This window comes from Rhinopithecus roxellana, chromosome 6 (assembly GCF_007565055.1).
Source record: "Rhinopithecus roxellana isolate Shanxi Qingling chromosome 6, ASM756505v1, whole genome shotgun sequence".
Classification (NCBI taxonomy): Eukaryota; Metazoa; Chordata; class Mammalia; order Primates; family Cercopithecidae; genus Rhinopithecus; species Rhinopithecus roxellana.
The window spans coordinates 89632701-89656660 of NC_044554.1; the positions used below are offsets into that span (position 1 = coordinate 89632701).

Below are 23960 nucleotides of genomic sequence, written 5' to 3' on the forward strand. Positions count from 1 at the left end.
CAAGGCAAATTTCATGTTAAGGTAATTAATCTATATTTTAGAATCAAGATTTTAGTGGCTTTAGTATCATAAACCCTCTTTTTTTTTTTAATCCCAGAAGCTAAAGTAGAATCTCCTTTTTTTTTTTTTTTTTTTTTTTTTTTTTGTGACAGGGTCTCAATCTGTGACCAAGGCTGGAGTGCAGTGGCAATTCTGGCTCACTGCAACCTCTGACGCCTGGGTGCTCAAGTGATACTCCTGCCTCCAGTAGCTGGGACTACAGGCGCAGGCCACCATGCCCGGCTAATTTTAAAATTTTCTGTAGAGATGGGGTTTTGCTGTGTTGCCCAGGTTGGTCTCGAACTCCTGAGCTCAGGTAATCCATCTGCTCTCTGCCTCACAAAGTGCAGGGATTACAAGTGTGAGCCACTGCACCCAGCCTGAGAACCTTCCTCTTTAAAAGGCCATGAGAAGTCAAAAAAAACTTTTCTGATTTGATTCCATTTTTAAACAGCATAGATAGTATATACTAATAAGTCAAAAGTGGGTAAGATATTATATAGGAAGTGATTTCAGAAACAAGTAATTGCTTTATTCTTGAAATATAAAATAATGAGTCTGTTCTATATTTGTAACAACTTTTAGAGCTGAAAAGAAAATGAACACATTTCCATCAGTACTCTTACCACAATCAAGTTCTGCTAACCAGAAAGAAGAACATGGCCATCTTAGATATCAACGAATCGTGAGGGAATGACCAGGGGAGAGGAGGGCATGTTTTCAGCTTAACTGTCTACATGAAGGTTCTGGCTGTCCAAATTGGGTTTTTCTGATATTGCAGTGAAATGCTTGGCACCGGGCTCTAGAATTATTTCAACTAGTTAAGTACTATATAAGAGAGAAAGTAGTCTGAAAAATGACCCAGTTATTTTTAAAGGAATTGTAAATTAGAGGCTTAAATGGTCTCAAATGGCTATTTGAACTTCATTGTACTACAGAAATTCACTGCCAAATTATTTACCTCAGGGTTTGCAAACATACAGGGTTGGATTGATAAATGCACTGCCACTAAATTATAGGAAGGGAAATGAGACAAGAGGAGTGGGTCTACTACTTTCTAAAGTATCTCTTCTGAAACTTCTAACTCAACATGTTGACATATCAAGAGATCACTCTGCATGACTAAATGATCAGAGTATCTGCTTTCTAATACTAATATTATTTTATTTGTATCTCTACAATGATTGTTACGGTTTGGGAAAATAATTTTCATCTATGTGATTCCTCAATCAAATAATGTGCACTGTGACAGAAATCAACATTTTTCTTCAAGGCACTGATTCTATGGAGAAGAAGATGTTGCCCTCCCCCACCCCCCTGCCCAATTGTGATTTTTAGTTGTCACAATTATGGGGTCGGGGCAGAGAACAGCATCCCACAAGGAAGAATTATCTTGTCCAAAGTTAACTGTGCTAGGCTGGGCACAGTGGCTCATGCCTGTAATCCCAGCACTTTGGGAGGCCGAGGTGGGAGGATTACCTGAGGTCAGGAGTTCCGACTAGGCTGGCCAACATGGTGAACCCCTCCCTGTCTCTACTAAAACTACAAAAATTCGCCGGGTCTGGTGGCGTGCGTCTGTAATCCCAGTTACTCGGGAAGTCGAGGCAGGAGAATCGCTTGAACCCGGGAGGTGGAGACTGCAGTGAGCAGAGACAGCGCCATTGCACTCCAGCCTGGGTGACAGAGCGAGACTCCGTCTCAAAAACAACAACAACAAAGTTAATGGTGCTGAGGTTGAGAAACCTTGCTCCATATTTAGGAGGTATGGTACTTTTCAGTAACTTTTGACATTTTAATTGTGTTTTAGGATGAAAGAAGCATCTACATGAAATCACATTTTTAAAAACTCTAACGCCAATTAAAGTTGCCTTTTCAATCTTAGATCCTGTAACTATGCTTCCTGTCAACATAAATGAGATACATCGCGGCAATGTCATGACTGCACAAATCAACTCCGTATAACATTGAACATGAAATAAAACAGTATAAAATTAAAATCATGTTTTCACTGGCAAGGGGTTTGGTTTTTCAGTTAGAGTGCTCACAGAAAAATAGTCTATTAGGTACTGCATTGTTTTAAAATTTAAAATTCCGGCCTTATTTTGGCACTAGTTTGAGGAGTAGGTATTTCCCTTTACTCCGTTGTTCTTCGTCATAATTCTGAACTGTCAAAACCCTGCCTTGCAAAAATGTTTGCGTACAGAATCAAATGCTGGGAAAATGGCCTAGGAAATTACTCTAAGATTACGTAAGGTTTTTTTTTTAACGGCTAACACGCATAGCGATTTACAAATAGTAAGAGTCAAGTTCTGTGCTCCCAGAGATTGAACTGAATTTAAAAAAATGCAGGTAAACTTTCAGACTTTCTGACCTGCGGTCTGTTTAAAGACCCATGTTTTACACTTGGTATAATCTGTACTGTAAAATGGCCTATTATAATATCAACTCAAAATGTTCTCACTGTTTAAGAATAAAAGCATACACACACAAATATACACAGTATAAATACTGAAATGCAGATGTGTTCTTTCACTTATTTTTTCTGAATATTCTAGAAAATTATGAAGCTTAATCACACACCTAGCGTGTTTTGAAATAGGATTTAACAATCTTTGGATTGTACCTTTGTAGGACCAGCAACCGGTCTATTATTATAATATTTTTCACGAGATTCCACAGCATGTACTTACTGATAACAAGTGACGAAAGGAAAAGGGGCCGATTTCTCTCTTCCCTCCGTAGGTTTTTCGCGAGCGCCTCCTGAGCGCCCCGCAGGGGTCGGGACGCAGGGTGGAGTCCCGAGCGGCGCGCCCAGCCGGTGGCTACCATTACCTGGACCCCGGGCGGCGGGACCCCGGTCCGCCCCGCACCCCCGCCGCGGCCAGCCCTTCCCTGCACTCACCCGTCACGCGAATGGACTCCAGCATCGTTCCCCCGAGGCCCGGGGCGGCAGGCTCCGCGGGCTCAGGGGAAAGGGCCGCGCAGGGGCGGGCCGGGCGGCCTCTAGCCTCTGACCCGGGCCTCAGTGGAGGGTGCGCGGCGGGAGGCGGCTCTCCGCTACCTGGAGCAGGATAAGGAGGGTAATGGCGGACGAAGACGTACGGACACTGACTGTGAACAGCGTTTTCACCAGCCCGCAGATGCTGGAAGATACACACGGCGGCCCTACGGTGCCCGGCAGCGCTTAGAACCTGCCACCGTGACGTAGCCGCTGCGCCGGTTGCTAGGAAACTGCCCCCGGGGTCCGCGCGCGCTGCGCTTCCCGGAGCCTGCGCCGCTGGGGGCGCTCGTGCGACGCAGGCCGGCGGGCAGCGAGAGAGAGCGGGAGGAACTACAACTCCCGGCGTGCCTAGCGCGGGCCAGTGTCTCCAGGGCTTGCGGCTGTGCCCGCGAGCGGCTGAGGGCTCCCGCTAGTCGGATAAGGCATGTTGACTGATCTTTCAGAGACGTTTGTACCCGTTTAAAGGGGACTGAACTCCATGGTGCGCTGTGACACTCGGCCCTAGCTGCAAATAGCAAAGCCAGTCTCCCCGTCCTTCCGCTTAGGAGGTGCGGGGAAGCTAAAACACCTTCAGGTTGAGCTAGTAAGAGTGAAAAGTGCAAGAGGCTCAATGACCACTTGACAGTACCGCAGCATACTATCCTTAATACTAAAATTCACATTGTAGCTTGTGATTCTGCAATTGATAAGGGCTTAATGTTATTTTCAGTTTATTATTCATTTTCACATTAGCAAGTGTGAAAATTTAATCTTTTACAGTAACTGGGAGGCAGGCCGCGGTGGCTTATGTCTGTAATCCTCGCACTTTGGGAGGCCAAGGCGGGTGGATCGTTTGAGGCCAGGAGTTGGAGACCAGCCTGGGCCACATGGCGAAAACTCATCTCTACTAAAAACACAAAAAATTAACAAATCGTGGTGGCGCACTTCTGTAGTCCCAGCTACTCGGGAGGCCAAGGCGGGAGGACTGCTTGAGTCCGGGAGGTGAGCATGCAGTGGGCCGTGATCGCGCCACTGCACCACTCCAGCCTGGGTGACACGGTGAAACTAAAAAAAAAAAAAACCAGTGGGAATGGGAAATGTAGACTAAACTATTCAACAAACATTTTTTGAGACCCTAACGTGTGCAAGGTTCTGAGTCAGGCTTTGAGGACATCAAGGGGAATGAAATAAGCCTAGTGGAGCTTACAGTCTAGGAAGAGCTCGTGAGATAGTGCTGGCAACTGTCAGTCTTCAGACAGTTACATCTCGTCTTCATCCTCAAGGCTGAGGTAAGACATGGAAATAATGGGGTGTGTTTTCAAACTCAGGAACAAAAGAAAGTTGAATATCAGGACTGTCAAACTCTGAAAATGTCAGACAACTTGTGAGAAATTGTGTCTTTTTCATCACTTAGGAGAGAACAGTGGAAATGTAACTATATCACAAATACTGGATAACCTCACTTCATATTCTGTCTTCAAATCCTGTGAATACTATCTTCCAAATACATCTGGAGTCTAGCCACTTGCTACCACTCTGGTTCAAGCCACCACCACCTCTTGTCTGGATTATGGCAGTCTTCTAGACCGTCTCTGTATTCCCACCCTACCCTCTTTCACACTGTTCTCAAAACTCAGTGGCCAGAGTGAACCTGTGAAAAAATCAGATCATGTCACTCTGTTCAAAACCTTCAGTGGCTTCCTTTCCTGTGAAGTCCTTTATGACCTAGCCTCCTGTCACCTCTTTGATCTCATCTCCAACTACTTCCTCCCCCATGGACACACTGGCCTCCTTGATATTCCTCAATTCCAGGCACTATTTCACCTCAAGGCCTTTGCAACTTGGAATCCTCCCCACATGGAATGTTCTACCCTCAGATATCTGCAGGACTAGCTCCCTTGCTTCCTCGGGACTTAACCCAAAAGTCACTTCTTCGTGAGCCCTTCCCTGGCCACTCTATTTAAAATTCTATTTCTTCATATTTCCTATAGGCCTTCTCTGCTTTATTTTTTTACGTAGCACTTAACATTGTCTAATTTATTACATATTTTATTGATTTATCATGACTATTGTCTGCATCCATCCCTAGAATAAAATTTCCACAAGTGCAGTGATTTTTGTTTGTTCACTGCTATATCCCTGCACCAAGAAGAGTGACTGGCACGTAGCAGGTCCTCAGTAAATATTTGTGAATTAATGAATAAGTAGACAATAGAAAGTGTGTGGATTTACAATGATAACTAAAATAATATGGAATTATATCAAATGGACCAATAGATGAAGAACAAATCTGCTTTGGGTTAAAACACTTGCTATAGTAATGAGCAATGAATCTGCTGCATTTGTAAGAGTAGTAATTCTTGCAACATATGTCCTAAGGAAAAAGGCTCTAAATGAACCATACTGTTGGCTTCCTTATATACCCAGAATTCTGAAAGCTGTTTTCCAAGTTTGCTATAAATGCATCTATACCTCTACAAATTTCTAGTTTTTAAACTACAGTTTAAGAGCAGTTTAAGAACTATTTCTCGAAAAAGTCTGTCACTGTAGTTTAAGAGCTATTTCTCAAAAAAGAAAGCCTCCTAAAAGATGTTACCAAGTCATATGTTCAGTGTCTGTGCAGTTTACTCTGAATGCTTTTACTAAAGTATGTTTAATCATATTGCCTATTTTCATTATATTTTAAGTAACCAAGATATATATTATCTTCCTGATTCCACAGGTATTTATTTATATAGAAGACACTGGGCCTGGTGTTTTTGGAGTACATAACAAAACATGATACCTATCCTCAAGGCAAGTCCTGACTAGTAGGGAAGATTTTCTATAAAATACATGCATGTGTATATATATATGTACATGCATACATACATATAAAAATTAGAAAATGATGTGCATTCTAATTTCAACATGTCATTAAAATTAAGAATTCCAAAAATAAACAAATTTGATGCCTCTGTAGTTAGCCTACCTGAAATATTATTTCATTCTTTACTTTTATAATTATTTTTATGTTCACCCTACCAATATTTTCCTGTGGACCATTTTTAAATTTCTTTAGTGATAAGTACCATATAAAGGTATTTATCAATGTAATCAAAACATTTAAAAAATATATTATCTGTGTATTACTGAAGCACTCTTGCTAACAAATTCATGAATACCAAGAGTTTATCCAATTTCTTATAAAACTTGTACTGTTACCAGCTCCTTTTACTATTCCCATCTATGCAATTATTCACCCTCATCAAGCTTTCTGCATCTGCTTTGTTAATTACTGATTCATGCTATGCCTACTTAGTGTTTCCACTGGGTTCAGCATCTGCAGCTGTCCAGTTGGCTGCTTTTGAGTTAGCATTGTTTTTACATATCCACAAGAACAATGAACAATCTCATCTTTCTGAGAAATTTTCCTTTATACCTGTTTCTACATTAACCATTAATATTGAGACAAGATGATTGACTTAATTATGTTACTGCTCCATTTTTAGGGCACTAATTTCAAGATCAAGTTAGGAATTTATTAAAACTGCTTTTGTTTTTTTATTTATTTATTTATTTTTTCTTTTGAGACAGAGTTTCACTCCTTTTTTTGCTCAGGCTGGAGTGCAGTGGCGTGATCCTGGCTCACTGCAAACTCTGCCTCCTGGGTTCAAGTGATTCTCCTGCCTCAGCCTCCCGAGCAGCTGGGATTACAGGCGTGTGCCACCATGCCTGACTAATTTTGTATTTTTAGTAGAGACAGGGTTTCACCATGTTGGCCAGGCTGGTCTCAAACTCCTGACCTCAGGTGATCTGCCCGCCTCAGCCTCACAAAGTGCTAGGATTATAGGCGTGAGTCACTGTCCCTGGCCATTAAAACTGATTTTAATAATTTATGTTTACCTTTAAGGATGCCCTTCACCCTTTTTAAAGTTTTATTAAACTTAAATTTTTCAATAATAACCAAAAATGCCACTGCAGTTGTCTTACTGAGAAATACTAACTTTCCTTTTATGGTCATCTTTATGTATTCTAGAAGCATTGTATTGTGGATCATTTTGATTAATGAATATCTGTAAGGATGATTTCCATTTAATTTAGATTTAAAATAATAGAAAAATAGATGTTTTGATAGAAATACTGTTATTTTATGTGTGGCAGGATTGTTATGTTATAGGTAAAGAACTTATTTATTTTATTTCATTTTTTGTTTTGGGACAAGGGCTCACTCTGTCACCCAGGTTGGAGTGCAATGGCATGATCATGGTTCATGCCATGATCTTACCTAAGCCTCAGCCTCCCGAGTAGCTGAGACTACAGGCATGTGCCACCAGGCCAGGCGAAATATTTATATTTTTTTGTAGAGATGGGGTTTTGCCATGTTGCCAGGCTGGTTTTGAACTCCTGGACTAAAGCAATCTGATTGCCTCGGCCTCCCAAAATGCTAGGATTACAGATGTGAGCCACCATGCCCAGTCAGTAACTATTTTTTTTTACTTCGTCAGTGCTTGTTAATTAACTACTCATGTTTATCTGTATATTCTTTTTACATAGTAGAACAGATGTTGACAAATGTTTATTTACTATTCATAAGTTAGTTGATGGAGTTTTGGTATAAAAACAGTAAAAAAAGGTAAGATAAACCATCTGTGTGTAATAAGAGAAGATCATTTTCTTTTTAGAAAACGAGATCAACATCCTGCTTGTTAAAGATTCAGGAGAGGTTTGATCGTTTACCTTGATAGGGCATAAAGGCTAGTAAAGACCAAGAAAGAGGAAGAGAGAGATGAGGTCTGGACAAGGCTGCCAGAAACTGTTGCTACTGGAAGAAAAGTATATTATTTCACTTGTTTTTTTCAGAGATAGGGTCTCACTCTGTCGCCCAGGCTGGAGTGCAGTGGTGCAATCATAACTCCTCAGCTCAAGCGATCCTCCCACCCCGGCCTCCCAAGTAGCTGGGACCACAGGCACTTTTTGTAGAAATGGGGTCTTGCTTTGTTGCCCAGGCTGGTCTCAAATTCCTGGCTTCAAGCAATCCTCCCTCTGTAGCCTCTCAAAGTGCTGGGATTACAGGTGTCAGCCACCACACCCGGCCTGTAATACTTCACTTTCTATAGCAGAAGTTCAGTTTTTTGAGAGCATATCATGCTTGCAACTGAAAAAAAGTTTATTAAAAAGAGGTTTTTATCTTATTAACAAAAAATGAATTAGCACACTATATTTACTTACTTGTAAGTTTCAGATGAGAAACTTAAAAAATGGGGAGGGAAGCTTCTGCAGCCTACCATTATAAAAGAACAGAGCAACTCTAGCTGCAATACCTCAGACGCTGATAAGCAGTACCAGAAGCCTTAGGGCAAACTGTAAACAATGTTTCTCAATTCGTAAAAGAGGAGAAAAAAAAAAAAAAGAAATCTACTGGTGGCTCACGCCTGTAATCCCAACACTGTGGGAGGCCAAGGCGGGCAGATCACCTGAGGTCAGGAGTTCAAGACCATCCTGGCCAACATGATGAAACCCTGTCTGTACTAAAAATTCAAAAATTAGCCGGGTGTGGTGGTGCATGCCTGTAGTCCCAGCTGCTCAGGAGGCTGAGGCAGGAGGATCACTTGAATCCCAGGAGTGGAGGTTGCAGTGAGCCAAGATGGTGCCACTGCACTCCAGCCTGGGCAACAGAGCAAGACTTCATCTCAAAAAAAAAAAGCAATAAAAATTATGTACATGCATCAATCAGTCCTTTAGCATATATGACAGGGATGCTAGGGTAAGTAAATCAGAGTACCAGTTCTCATAGAACTTATACTGGGAGAAAAAAAACAACAACCAATTGAACAAAAGATATAATTTCAGATACAGATAGGTGCTATGAAGCATGGCAAATCAGGAAAGTATGCTAGATGGTAGGTAACTTGGAGTGATCAGGAAAGGCCTCTGAGAAAGTACCTTTGAGCTAAGACTTGAAGAACAAATGTCAGCCGCTTGAAGAATAAGAGTCGGAATTTTTGGGGGACAAGCGATCTAGGCAAAGGGAATTGCAAAGCCAAAAGCCCCGAGATAAGAATGATTTGGCATGATCCTGGACCCACATGAAGGTCAGTATGATTGAAGTCTAGTAAGCTGGGGGAAAGCGGGTAGGAGAAGAGAGGTAGGCAGGGGCCAGGGAAGGGAGTTTCGACTTTATTCTTTATTTTTAAAAAATTTTTTGTAGAGATGGGGGTCTCACTATGTTGCCTAGACTAGTCTGGGACTCTTGGCCTCAAGCAGTCCTCCCCCGTCTACCTCCCAAAGTGCCAGTATTAACAGGTGTGAGCTACCACACCTAGCCTAATTTCAGTATTATTCCAAGTGCAATCAGAAGCGACTGGAGGATATTTTTTTTCTCTTTTTTGAGATGGAGTCTCACTCTGTTGCCCAGGCTAGAGTGCAGGGGCACGATCTCAGCTCACTGCAACTTCTGCCTCCCGGGTTCAAGCGATTCTCCTGCCTCAGCCTCCCGAGTAGCTGGGACTACAGGTGCCTGCCACAATGCCCAGCTAATTTTTTGTATTTTTTAGTAGAGACACGGTTTTACCACGTTAGCCAGGATGGTCTCGATCTCTTGACCTCGTGATCTGCCCGCTTCAGTCTCCCAAAGTGCTGGGATTACAGGAGTCACCGTGCCTGGCCATTTTATTTTATGTATATAATATTTTTGAGACATGGTCTCACTCTGTCACCCAGGCTGAGTATAGTGGTGAGATCATGGCTCACTGCAGCCTCCACCTCCTGGGCTGAAGTGATTGCTCCCACCTCAGACTCCTGAGTAGCTGCGACTACAGGCATGACCCACCACGCATGGCTAATTTTTTTTTTCTTTGTAGAGACAAGGTCTCACTATGTTGCCCAGGCTGGTTTTGAACTCCTGGACTCAAGTGATCCTCCTGCCTTGCCCTCCCAAAGTGCTGGGATTATAGGCATGAGCTACTGCACCTGGCCCACTGGAGGATTTTAAACAGTGCAGTGACATGACATGATTTATGTTTATAAAAGCTTGCCTTGGCATCTCTGAGGACAATGAATAAGAAGTTGAGAGTAGAAGCAGGGAGACCAAGTTGAGAGTAGAAGCAGGGAAACCAAATAAGACCCTCTTGCAGTGGGCCAAGTGAGAGAGTGGTGATGGCTCTGAGTGGAAAGGGAGGTGTGGAGAGGAAGAGGAGTAGAAGACTCAGGATATGTTCTAGAGGCAGAGTTGATCAGCAGGTTAGTGTGTGAATGGAGTAGGAAGAGTGGAAGGAGGAATTAAACATGACTCCTGGGATTTTGGCTTGAACAACTGGGTGGATAGTTGAAATGGAAAAGACTGGAGAACAGGTGTAGTGGGGAAATTCTATTTTGGATATGTCATGTTTAATATGCCAGTTGATATCTAAGCTGAGATCTCTTTTTGGGAGAGGGTCTTGCTCTGTCACCCAGGTTGGAGGGCAGTGGCTCAAACATGGCTCAACCTCCTGCCTCAGCTTCCTGTGTAGCTGGGACCACAGGCATGTCAAGGACACCCTGCTAATTTTTTGGTATTTTTTAGATACGGGGTCTCACTTTGTTGCCCAGGCTGGTCTCAAACTCCTCTGCTCAAGCAATGCTTCCATCTTGGCCTCCCTAAGTACTGGGATTGTAGGTGTGAGCTGCTGTGCCCAGCCCTCTAAGCCAAGATTTCAAATAGGCAGTTGGATTTCAGAGTTCAGATCTCAAGGAAGAGACCAGGCTAGAGAAATAAATTTAGGAGCCATTACTACATGGATGGAATATTTTTTTTTGTAAATGGTTTTTATCTTGTTTTTAATGGACATAATAATTGCACATGTTTATGGGGTACAGTATGATGTTTCAGTGCATGTGTACATTGCATAATGGTCAAATTTAAAAATTAATTGTATTGATAGGAAAAGTGTTTAGCTGTTTGTATACCTAAATGCTAACAGTGATGAGCTCTGGAATGTGGAACTGCTGGTAATTGTTCCCTTTTTCTTTTAGAGATTTTTGTACTTATTTTTAATAATAAACATATACTAATTTTATAATAAAAGTAACAATGAAGTCATTTCCATTTTGAAAAATTAATTCTAATTGAAAAATATTGTATTAGAGCCACTTTCCAGGGTTTTCTTTTTTTCTTTTTTTTTGGTTTTTTTGAGGTTTTTATTTCATGAAATAGTAAACAAAATTTTAGATGATTATATGAGATATAACATAAAAGATATAACAAATAATTATTTAGATAAATACACTAGAAAAATGCACTTTTAACTGAATCTCACAACTGAAGTCTTTGAAATCCAATATGTAATTCCTGCATATATTAAATATCTTGAACTTTTTTAAGTTGTAAGAACAAGATTCAAAAACCCCTAAGACTTCTATCTTTTTTCTTTAATTATTTTTTTTTTATTATTATACTTTAAGTTCTAGGGTACATGTGCACAACATGCAGGTTTGTTACATAGGTATACATGTGCCATGCTGGTTTGCTGCACCCATTAACTCGTCATTTACATTTGGTATTTCTCCTAATGCTATCCCTCCCCCTGCCCCCCCCACCCCAGTGTGTGACGTTCCCTGCCCTGTGTCAAAGTGTTGTCATTGTTCAGTTCCCACCTATGAGTGAGAATATGTGGTCTTTGGTTTTCTGTCCTTGGGATAGTTTGCTCAGAATGATAGTTTCTAGCTTCATCCATGTCCCTACAAAGAATATGAACTCATCCTTTTTTATGGCTGCATAGTATTCCGTGGTGTATATGTGCCACATTTTCTTAATCCAAGTCTTTGCTATTGTGAATAGTGCCACAATAAACATATGTGTGCATGTATCTTTATAGTAGCATGATTTATAATCCTTTGGGTATATATACCCAGTAATGGGATGGCTGGGTCAAATGGTATTTCTAGTTCTAGATCCTTGAGGAATCGCCACACTGTCTTCCACAATGGTTGAACTAGTTTACACTCCCATCAACAGTGTAAAAGCGTTCCTATTTCTCCACATCCTCTCCAGCACCTGTTGTTTCCTGACTTTTTAATGATCCCCATTCTAACTGGTGTGAGATGCTATCTCATTGTGGTTTTGATTTGCATTTCTCTGATGATCAGTGATGATGAGCATTTTTTCATGTGTTGAAGGCCTTTTCTGCATCTATTGAGATAATCATGTGGTTTTTGTCATTGGTTCTGTTTATGTGATGGATTATGTTTATTGATTTGAATATGTTGAACCAGCCTCGCATCCCAGGGATGAAGCCAACTTGATCTTGGTGGGTAAGTTTTTTGATGTGCTGCTGGATCTGGTTTGCCACTATTTTATTGAGGATTTTTGCATCAATGTTCATCAGGGATATTGGTCTAAAATTCTCTTTTTTGGTTGTATCTCTGCCAGGCTTTGGTATCAGGATGATGCTGGCCTCATAAAATGAGTTCAGGAGGATTCCCTCTTTTTCTATTGATTGGAATAGTTACAGAAGGAATGGTACCAGCTCCTCTTTGTACCCTGGTAGAATTTGGCTGTGAATCCATCTGGTCCTGGACTTTTTTTGGTTGGTAGGCTATTAATTATTGCCTCAATTTCAGAGCCTGTTATTGGTCTATTCAGGGGTTCAACTTCTTCCTGGTTTAGTCTTGGGAGGGTGTATGTGTCCAGGAATTTATCCATTTCTTCTAGATTTTCTAGTTTATTTGTGTAGAGGTGTTTATAGTATTCTCTGATGGTAGTTTGTATTTCTGTGGGGTCGGTGGTGATATCCCCTTTATCATTTTTTATTGCATCTATTTGATTCTTCTCTCTTTTCTTTGTTACTCTTGCTCACGGTTTATCAATTTTGTTGATCTTTTCAAAAAACCAGCTCCTGGATTCATTGATGTTTTGAAGGTTTTTTGTGTCTCTATCTCCTTCAGTTCTGCTCTGATCGTAGTTATTTCTTGCTTTCTGCTAGCTTTTGAATTTGTTTGCTCTTGCTTCTCTAGTTCTTTTAATTGTGATGTTAGGGTGTCAATTTTAGATCTTTCCTGCTTTCTCTTGTGGGCATTTAGTGCTATAAATTTCCCTCTACACACTGCTTTAAATGTGTCCCAGAGATTGTGGTACATTGTGTCTTTGTTCTCATTGATTTCAAAGAACATCTTTATTTCTGCCTTCATTTCCTTATTTGCCCAGGAGTTATTCAGGAGCAGGTTGTTCAGTTTCCATGCAGTTGAGTGGTTTTGATTGAGTTTCTTAATCCTGAGTTCTAATTTGATTGCAGTGTGGTCTGAGAGACAGTTTGTTGTGATTTCTGTTCTTTTACATTTGCTGAGGAGTGCTTTACTTCCAACTATGTGGTCAGTTTTGGAATAAGTGCAATGTGGTGCTGAGAAGAATGTATATTCTGTTGATTTGGGGTGGAGAGTTCTGTAGATGTCTATTAGGTCTGTTTGGTGCAGAGATGAGTTCAATTCCTGGATATCCTTGTTAACCTTCTGTCTCGTTGATCTGTCTAATGTTGACAGTGGAGTGTTGAAGTCTCCCATTTTATTGTGTGGGAGTCTAAGTCTCTTTGTAGGTCTCTAAGGACTTGCTTTATGAATCTGGGTGGTCCTGTATCGGGTGCATATATATTTAGGATAGTTAGCTCTTCTTGTTGAATTGATCCCTTTACCATTATGTAATGGCCTTCTTTGTCTCTTTTGATCTTTGTTGGTTTAAAGTCTGTTTTATCAGAGACTAGGATTGCAATTTTTTTTTTTTTTTTTTTTTTTTTTTTTTTTTTTTTTTTTTTTTTGCTTTCCATTTGCTTGGTAGATCTTCTTCCATTCCTTTATTTTGAGCCTATGTTTGTCTCTGCTTGTGAGATGGGTCTCCTGAATACAGCACATGGGTGGGTCTTGACTCTGTATCAGATTTGCCAGTCTGTGTCTTTTAATTGGGACATTTAGCCCATTTACATTTAAGGCTAATATTGTTATGTGTTAATTTGATCCTGTCATTATGATGTTAGCTGGTTATTTTGCCCATTAGTTGATGCAGTTTCTTCCTAGCATCAGTGGTCTTTACAATTTGGCATGTTTTTGCAGTGGTACCAGTTGTTGTTTCCATGTTTAGTGCTTCCTTCAAGAGCTCTTGTAAGGCAGGCTTGGTGGTAACAAAATTTCTCAGCATTTGTTTGTCTATAAAGGATTTTATTTATCTTTCACTTATGAAGCTTAGTTTGGCTGAATATGAAATTCTGGGTTGAAAATTCTTTTAAGAATGTTGAATATTGACCACCACTCTCTTCTGGCTTGTAGAGTTTCTGCCAAGAGATCTGCTGTTATTCTGATGGGCTTCCCTTTGTGGGTAACCTGACCTTTTGCTCTGGCTGCCCTTAACATTTTTTCCTTCATTTCGACCTTGGTGAATCTGACAATTATGTGTCTTGGGGTTGTTCTTCTCAAGGAATATCTTTGTGGTGTTCTCTGTTTTTCCTGAATTTGAATGTTGGCCTGCCTTGCTAGGTTGGGGAAGTTCTCCTGGATAATATCCTGGAGAGTGTTTTCCAGCTTGGTTCCATTCTCCCCATCACTTTCAGGTACACCAATCAAACATAGATATGGTCTTTTCACATAGTCCCATATTTCTTGGAGGATTTGTTCGTTTCTTTTTACTTTTTTCTCTAAACTTCTCTTCTCGCTTCATTTCATTCATTTGATCTTCAATCACTGATACCCTTTCTTCCACTTGATCGAATCAGCTATTGAAGCTTGTGCATGCATCATGTAGTTCTTGTGCCATGGTTTTCAGCTCCATCAGGTCATTTAAGGTCTTCTCTGCACTGTTTATTCTAGTTAGCCATTCATCTAATCTTTTTTCAAGGGTTTTAGCTTCCTTGCAATGGGTTAGAACATGCTTCTTTAGCTTGGAGAAGTTTGTTATTACCGACCTTCTGAAGCCTACTTCTGTCAGCTCATCAAAGTCATTCTCTGTCCAGCTTTGTTCCGTTGCTGGCAAGGAGCTGCAATCCTTTGGAGGAGAAGAGGCTCTCTGGTTTTTAGAATTTTCAGCTTTTCTGCTCTGGTTTCTCCCCATCTTTGTGGTTTTATCTACCTTTAGTCTTTGATCATGGTGACCTACAGATGGGGTTTTGGTGTGAATGTCCTTTTTGTTGATGTTGATGCTATTCCTTTCTGTTTGTTAGCTTTCCTTCTAACAGTCAGGTCCCTCAGCTGCAGGTCTGTTGGAGTTTGCTGGAGGTCCACTCCAGACCCTGTTTGTCTGGGTATCACCAGCTGAGGCTGCAGAGCAGCAAATATTGCAGAACAGCAAATATTGCTCCTGATCCTTCCTCTGGAAGCTTTGTCTCAGAGGGGCACCCGGCTGTATGAGGTGTCAGTCGGCCCCTACTGGGACGTGTCTCCCAATTAGGCTACACGGGCGTCAGGGACCCAGTTGAGGAGGCAGTCTGTCCATTCTCAGAGCTCAAACACCATGCTGGGAGAACCACTGCTCTCTTCAGAGCTGTCAGACAGGGATGTTTAAGTCTTCAGAAGTTTCTGCTTCCTTTTGTTCAGCTATGGCCTGCCCCCAGAGGTGAAGTATACAGAGGCAGGCAGGCCTCGTTGAGCTGAGGTGGGCTCCACCCAGTTCAAGCTTCCTGGCTGCTTTGTTTACCTACTCAAGCCTCAGTAATGGCAGAGGTCTGTTCCCTAGCCAGGCTACCACCTGGCAGTTTGATCTCAGACTGCTGCTCTAGCAGTGAGCAAGGGTCCGTGGGCATGGGACCCGCTGAGCCAGGCGTGGGATATAATCTCCTGGTGTGCCATTTGCTAAGACCATTGGAAAAGCTCAGTAGTTGGGTGGCAGTGTCCCGATTTTCCTGATACATACTGTCATGGCTGCCCTTTGCTAGGAAAGGGAAATCCCCCGCCCCCTTGCGATTCCTGGGTGAGGTGATGCCCCGCCATGCTTTGGCTCGCCCTCTGTGGGCTGCACCCACTGTCCAATCAGTCCCAATGAGATGAACCAGGTACCTCAGTTAGAAATGCAGAAATCATCCGTCTTCTGTGTCAATCATGCTGGGAGCTGCAGACCAGAGCTGTTCCTATTCAGTCATATTGGAATGAACCCCACTACATGGATGGAAATTTTAAGTCAGTGGGGCTGATGAGATCACCTGGGGAGTGTACACAAGCAGATAAGAGCATTCCAGGAAGAATTTAGAGTTCTCAGTCATTTGGTTATGGGGCAGAGGAAGAAGAACCCACAAGGTTTTATCTTTCTTTCTGTCTATCTATGTCTACACAGAGAGAAACATATATGACTATGTAACTATAACTATGCATGTGTGTGTCTGTGTGTGTGTGTATATATATACCTATATACATATGTATGACTTTTTTTCTGAATTGTTTTAAGAGTAGCTTTTAGACATGATATCCTTTTCCCCCTAAACACTTCAGAGTATGTATGTATATATGTAAATGTATATAAGTATATGTGTATATGTATAGTCATGTGTCACTTACTGATAGGGATATATTCTGAAAAAAATGTATCACTAGGTGATGTTGGCATTGTGGGAACATCGTGGAATGTACTTACATAAACCTAGATGGTGTAGCCTATTGCTCCTAGACTACAAACCTGTATAGTATATTACTATACTGAATACTGGAGGTAATTGTAACACAATGGTAAGTACACACACACACACACACACACACACACACAGAGAGAGAGAGAGAGAGAGAGAGAGAGAGAGAGAGAGAGAGAGAGAGAGAGAGAGAGAGAGAGAAGAGATTATAAAGCCAATGTAGTAACATGTTACTATATTGGGAATCTGGATGATTCCTGGAATCCAGGAATCTTTGTTTCATTTTTGCTCGCTCTCTCTCTCTCTCTCTCTCTCTGTGTGTGTGTACACATAAACCTTTCACAACTTTTCTGTAAGTCTGAAATAATGGCAAAATAAAGTGGTGCAAATTGAGTACTAAGGTGGAAGATGACCTCACTTTGGACTAGGTAAGAAATCTTGTAAGATATACTATTCAGCTGGATTTGTATTTAGAAATTAAAAGGTGATGGGCAGTATATTTTGGTAGTAGAAGTAGGATGAGCATGCCATAGAGGTGGCAAATAGCAGGGTTTGTTCAGGAATGAACAGCAAGTGATTGGGTTCTGATCTCTGAGTGCTTTCCTTGGCATTGAACACTAAGCAAAGTGGGTGGTAAGGTCATTTGCAGAGAGGAAAGGGGTGGGATGGGAAATGTGATCGAGACTGTGATAGGGATTCAAATGGATTCTGATTCAAATGATTCAAATGGATTCTGAGCAACATTAATGGTCCAGTGGGATAAATTTGAAATGGAATTGGCTCAATTTCTTGTCTTTTTCTGGCAATGTTGAGCAAGCCAGGAAAACAGAACAAACAAGGTTAGAGATTAGCAAGTTAAGTGCCACAAGAAGGACAAGAGACCAAGGAGAATGGTATTAAAATAGTTTCTCTTGAGGTCTGGCTGGGAAGGAGCAAGTGAGGCTTAAAGGAGGATGGGCACTGTTTGGGAAGAGACCAAGGAAAGGCTGATGGCAGGCTCTGGAAATCTTAGACTGTTCACAGTCTTATTTCCTCACCTACTATTTTAAGGAGCTGGATTAGGTGGTCTATAAATTCCCTGACAGCTCTAAGGGTTTGTTTCGAGAAAAAGTCTCGCTCTGTAGCCCAGGCTGGAGTACAGTGCCACAGTCTCGGCTCACTGCAACCTCCACCTCCCAGGTTCAAGTGATTCTCCTGCCTCAGCCTCCTGAGTAGCTGGGATTACAGGTGCGTGCCACTGCACCCACCTAATTTTTTGTATTTTTAGTAGAGACGGGGTTTCACCATGTTGGCCAGGCTAGTGGTTTTGTTTTGTTTTGGTTTGGTTTGTTTTTTTTTTGGTTTTGTTTTAAACTCCCTTTTCTCTTGGCCTCCTTTTCAAAATAGATTGAGCTACTTATGAGGCATGTGACCTCTTAGAAAAGGTTATGGTAGGAGATCAAGGTTAACACCTGGGCATAGCTATAAAGCCCAAGCTATAATATTTTCAATCTGGGCCCAAAGGTGAAAAAGGAGAATGAACTGAACGTTAGGACTGGAAGGGAGAGGGGAGGGGACGTGCAGGTTTAGGAGGAGTGAGCAGCACTGAAGAAGAGATAAGGAGGCAAGATTAGAATCAGGGGACCAGGTTTGGGGTTTGAAATCTTGGAGCTGGAGCATTTCCAAGTGTTGATTGGAGTCCATGTATGGTCATACATGTGGGTAGATGAGAAGGGAGGAGAAGGTCAGTACAGTTGGAAGGTCTGAGGAATGGTAAGGTCAGAGTATAGGAAGGAGGCTGGGTGAGGTGGCTCATGCCTGTAATTCCATCACTTTGGGAGGCCAAGGCAGGTTGCATCACCTGAGGTCAGGAGTTTGAGGCCAGCCTGGCCAATATGGTGAAACCCCATCTCTACTAAAATACAAAAAATTAGGCATGGTGGTGGGCACCTGTAATCCCAGCTACTTGGGAAGCTGAGGCAGGAGAATCACTTGAATCTGGGAGGCAGAGGTTGCAGTGAGCTAAGATGGTAACACTGCACTCCAGTCTGGGTGACAGAGCGAGACTCCGCCTCCCCCGCCACCTGCCAAAAAAAAAAAAAGAAAGGAGATTGTGGTCCTGGAGAATACATCAGCAAACAGCAAACATTTCTTGAGGGCCTATTAAGTGCCAGGCATGAACAGGACTGAGGAAGACTGCTATGGTGTCCGACTGTGAGAAACAGGAAAGAGGAGAGTGAAAGTGAATGTCCTGAACCCCAACATTTGGAAGGATTAATGAAAGAATTAATGAACCCTGGGTCTGGAAATAGTATGTCAGGAGAAATTTTTGAAGCGTTTAGAAGATCACTAAATTCATGACAGACATCAATGGAATGCAATAAACCTGTTACATTCTCTTGTTCTCTTGTATCAAATTTAAGAAGATCTGTGGCCGGGCACAGCAGCTTATGCCTGTAATCTCAGCACTTTGGAAGGCCGAGGTGGTGCAGATCACCTAAGGTCAGGAGTTCAAGACCAGCCTGGCCAACATGGTGAAACCCTGTCTCTACTAAAAACAAAACAAAACAAAAAAATCAAAAATTAGCCGGGCATGGTGGTGGGTGCCTGTGATCCCAGCTACTCGGGAGGCTGAGGCAGGAGAATCACTTGAACCTGGGAGGCGGACGTTGCAGTGAGCAGAGTTGTGCCACTGCACTCCAGCCTGAGTGACGGGGTCTGTCTCAAAAAAAAGAAATTTACAAAATGCCTGTTTGCATGGGAGAAAAATTTAAGATGTTATATTTGATGTTCAACAAATGGACTCTGATATTTAGGAAACACTGGCTTCTGTTATTTCTGTAATATTTAAGAGTGACTTGTATGATATCACTAAAAATTAAGTTTTATAAAAATAGCTTTAAGAAATTAGGTATGGAAAAGAAAAGTTATCAATATAAAAAGTATAGTGTGATAAGTACATAAAATAATTCTTCCTCTTTATGAAAGGATTTACTGTGGTCTTTTAAATATAAATTATCTTAATATCCTTATTAACCACATGAGAAAATAAAAAGATTAAAGTTGTATGCATTTTGAGATTAGTCTATTGAATAAAGGAGTTACGCCTCTAGTTGCACCGGTTTTTGGAAACAATATAATATATTCAGAAAGCACAATATGTTTATGCCACTCTGGAATCTGAAACATCTTCATCAATTAAACTAGAAATAAAAAATCTATGTGACACTAAGAATCGTTAATAGTAGAGATTAGTACCATTAATCATTAATCATTAATAGTAGAGAGTAGTAACAAGCAAAATAGCCCTTTTTAATAATATATAATAACATCCTTTGATGGTTCTTGTTTCTTCATTATAATAAATGTGTAGAACTAGAAATACCATTTGACCCAGCAATACCATTACTGGGTATATATCCAAAGGATTATAAATCATTCTACTATAAAGACACACGCACATGTATGTTTATTGCAGTGCTGTTCACAATAGCAAAGACTTGGAACCAACCCAAATGTCCATCAGTGATAGACTGGATTAAGAAAATGTGGCACATATGCACCATGGAATACTATGCAACCATAAAAAAGGATGAGTTCATGTCCTTTGCAGGGACATGGATGAAGCTGGAAACCATCATTCTCAGCAAACTAACACAGGAACAGAAAACCAAACACAGCATGTTCTCACTTATAAGTGGGAGTTGAACAATTAGCACACATGGACACAGGGAGGGGAACATCACACACCAGGGCCTGTAGTGGGGTGGAGGATTAGGGAAGGGATAGCATCAGGAGAAATACCTAATGTAGATGACAGGTTGATGGATGCAGCAAACCACCATGGCATGTGTATACCTATGTAACAAACCTGCACATTCTGCACATGTACCCCAGAACTTAAAGTATAATAATAATTTTTTAAAAGTGTAAAAGAAGTGGCCCTTCAGCCAGATAACCTGAGGTAGAGAACTTGAGTTTAGCTCTTCTTGCCACTGCCTTATGATTAAGTCTTGGCCTTTTCTCTCCCTGTAAAAATAAAAAGATTTGTGTTATTGTATTACTTTGTGAATTAAGTATAAATAGTCTAAAAATTTAAAAATTAAATATAAATGGTATTTTTAAAAGTATAAAAATAGTATAAAATATAAAATACAAATGTATGTGACTGTATTTTGAAAAATTAACTGTAAATATACAGCATTTGGATGGTCTTTGTTGCAGTCCATGCTTTCAAATGTTTGTGTTTTTCAGCCTTTTTATCAGCAATTTTATTTGCAAAAGACATAATTATTATTTCATTTGTTTAAAAGAGCAGGTCTTAGAAGGAGCAAATACTCATTTTCCAGGGTTATCTTTAATCTCTAGTTATTTCTACTTCAGACTCTTGGTTCTATTCTTAAATTAATGTATTATGTTGTGGTCTTTATTTAAATAACTTGGGAAGCTTTGTGTTTTATTTAAATAAGTAGGGAAGACACTTTTGATGATTTAGGCAAATCCCTTAGCCTCTTTGCATCTCAGTTTTCCCATCTCTAAAATAGGAATAAGTGTTATTCTTATATTCATTTATTTAACAAGTATCTACTGCACTCATGTGCCAGAAGGTGCTGGGCTACAGCTATAAACAAGGCCCTGCACTGCCATAGCTTATACTCTAGTAGGAAGGCCTAGATAATAAACATAAATACATAAATAAAATAATATCAGATAGTGGCAAATGGGATGAAGAAATCAGAGTAATAGAATGGAAAGTGATTGGTGGGCAGAGAAGACGGGGGTGGCCACCTGATCAAAGAAGTCCTCTTTCAGGAGGTAGCACATGCAAGCTTAGGCCCAAATAATGAGGAGCAGACGTGCTAAATCTAGAGGAGGAGTGTCCAGGCCGAGGAAAGTCCTTGAGGCAGGAAGAAATTTGGCATTTTTTATGACCAGAAAAAAGGCCTGAAGCTGGAGCCTAGTGGGAAAAAAAAGGGAAAGTATTGTGATGTTATGAGAATACTAGGTTATTCAGAGAGGCAGGTAGGGTCCAGATCATGCATGGCCTTGTCGGTATGATAAGGATATTACTGGATATCATTTTAATTGCAATGAACGACATAGAGCAGCTCCAAACAAGGAATTGACACTGCAAAATTTACATTTTAAAAAGATCCCTCTCTATAAATGAATTGCTAAAACTAATAAGATTAGCAACAACAAATATATGTAGGAATAAATTTAACAAAAGTTTACAGATCTTTATGTAAGTTTGTTATAGACATTTTTAGCAGGTATAACGAAGATATACCATGCTCATAAATGGGTAGCATTGGTATCACAAAGATGCGAATTCTCTCCAAATTATGTGATAAATTCAGTGCAATTTGGATTAAAAATCAGAAGAGGATTTTCTTTTCTTTTTTCTTTCCTTTTTGGAGCTTGAGAATCTGACCCTAAAATTCATGTGGAAGAACAATGAGGCAAAATAATCCAAGTCGAATTGGAATTTGCCCTACCAGATATCAACATACATAACTAATATAGTGTGATATTGGGAGAGGAATAGACAGACCAGTGGAACAGAATAGAGCCCGACATAGACCTACGTGTACATAAAAAGTTGAAGCTGAACATGGTGGCTTACACCTGTAATCCCAGTACTTTGGAAGGCCAAGGTGGGAGGATCATTTGAGGCTGGGAGTTGGAGACCAGTCTGGGCAACAAAATGAGATCCTGTCTCTACCAAAAATTTTTAAAACTAGCAGGGTGTGGTGGCACGCACCTGTTGTCCCAGATACTTGGAAGGCCAAGATGGGAAGATTGCTTGAGGCCAAGAATTTGAAGCTGCAGTGAGCTATGATTGTGCTGCTGTACTCCAGCCTGGGTGACAGAGCAAGACCCTATCTCAAAAAATAAAATAAAATAAAATAAAAAACTGTTGGTCAGGAATGGTGGCTTATGCCTGTAATCCCAGCACTTTGGGAGGTCTAGGTGGGTGGATGACTTGTGGTCAGGAGTTTGAGACCAGCCTGGCCAACATAGGGAAACCCCGACTGTACTAAAAATACAAATATTAGCCAGACATGGTGGCATATGCCTGTAGTCCCAGCTACTCGGGAGGCTGAGGCAGCAGAGTTGCTCGAACCCGGGAGGCGGAGGTTGCAGTGAGCCAAGATTAGGCTATTGCACTCCAGCCTTGGCGAAAGAGAGAGAGTGTCTCAGGGGGAAAAAAAAAAGAGAAAAGTTGATATATTATAAAAGTGGCATTACAGGTCAATGAGAGAAAGGATGGACAATTTAATAACTGCTGCTAAGACAACTGGTTATTCATATAAAAAACAAGATCAATCCAGATAGTTTAAAGACAAAACCATGAAAAGCCATACTTTAAAATATTTAGAAGAAAGTACAGCAGAACATCTTTATTATCTCAGGAGAGGGAACGATTTCTTAAGGCATAAAAAACACAAACCCTAAAGGAAAATATATATGGTATATGTATGTGTGTATGTGTGTGTGTGTGTGTGTGTATCATTAGTTACATTAAATACTTCTGTACATCTGAGACATCATAAAGTAAAAAGACAAGCGACAAACCAAAAAATCGGCAAGCCAAAAAACCAACAAAGTTTATTTTACCAGAAAATAGTAAACAACCAACAAAAACCCTATGAATCAATAAGAAAAAGGCAAATAATTGCACAGAAAAATGGGCAAGGATATAAAGTTGAAAATCACAGAAAAGGAAAATTGAAAGTCCAGTAAATACAAAATCATGTTCACCTTCACTAGTGATAAAAGAAAGGCACTCAAACAAGAATGGCAAAATTTTAAATGTACCCGCATATTGGGGAGGAACTAGAGCAGCAGCCGGGGCATATACTACTGACTGGAGTATCAATTGTTATGACCATTTTGAAGAGCAGTTTATTTTTAATATCTGGTAATAATATTGAAATAAGCTACTAATTCCTAGGTATACTGCTCTAGAGAAAGTTTTGGATGTGCATGTAAGGGATAGTCATGGCATCATGGGATCTTTGGAATGAAAAACTGGAAATAAGCTAAATGGCAATTAACAGGATAATGGGTACATAAATTACAAGTATATTTGTATAATATAATTTAGCAGTGAACATGAATTAAATGCAGCTATAGTTATTAGTGAGGATAAATCCCATAAAGATATTATTGGGCCAAAAAAAGTTGCAGAAAGATATATCCTGAAAATAAAATTTATATATAAAGCACTAGATATTGTTGTGGATATATATATGTAGATGTGATAAAAGTATACATATTTCTATGGGAATGACAAACATCAAATCAAGACAGTTTTACCCCAGAAGAGTGGGAAGATGAATGAGAATAGGAAGGGACACACAGGAGACTTCAATTACATGTGGGATGTTTTATTTTTAAGCTAG

The 23960-nt window shown here is 40.6% G+C and overlaps 1 protein-coding gene across 4 annotated transcripts in view; it reads right to left on the bottom strand.

The window, feature by feature from the left end:
* The window catches only part of KIAA0895 (KIAA0895 ortholog), a 65222-nt gene that overhangs the window by 38562 nt on the left and 2700 nt on the right, over positions 1-23960 (bottom strand). For 2 of the 4 annotated variants that reach the window (XM_030932553.1, XM_030932554.1), the window contains exon 1: positions 2942-3268. In XM_030932553.1, the coding sequence (XP_030788413.1) occupies positions 2942-2966 (25 nt within the window). In that variant the 5' untranslated portion in view covers positions 2967-3268. Of the gene's footprint in view, positions 1-2729; positions 2869-2941; positions 3269-20510; positions 20581-23960 lie in introns of those variants that run through there. The other 2 variants (XM_030932555.1, XM_030932552.1) reach the window with 2 other exon arrangements.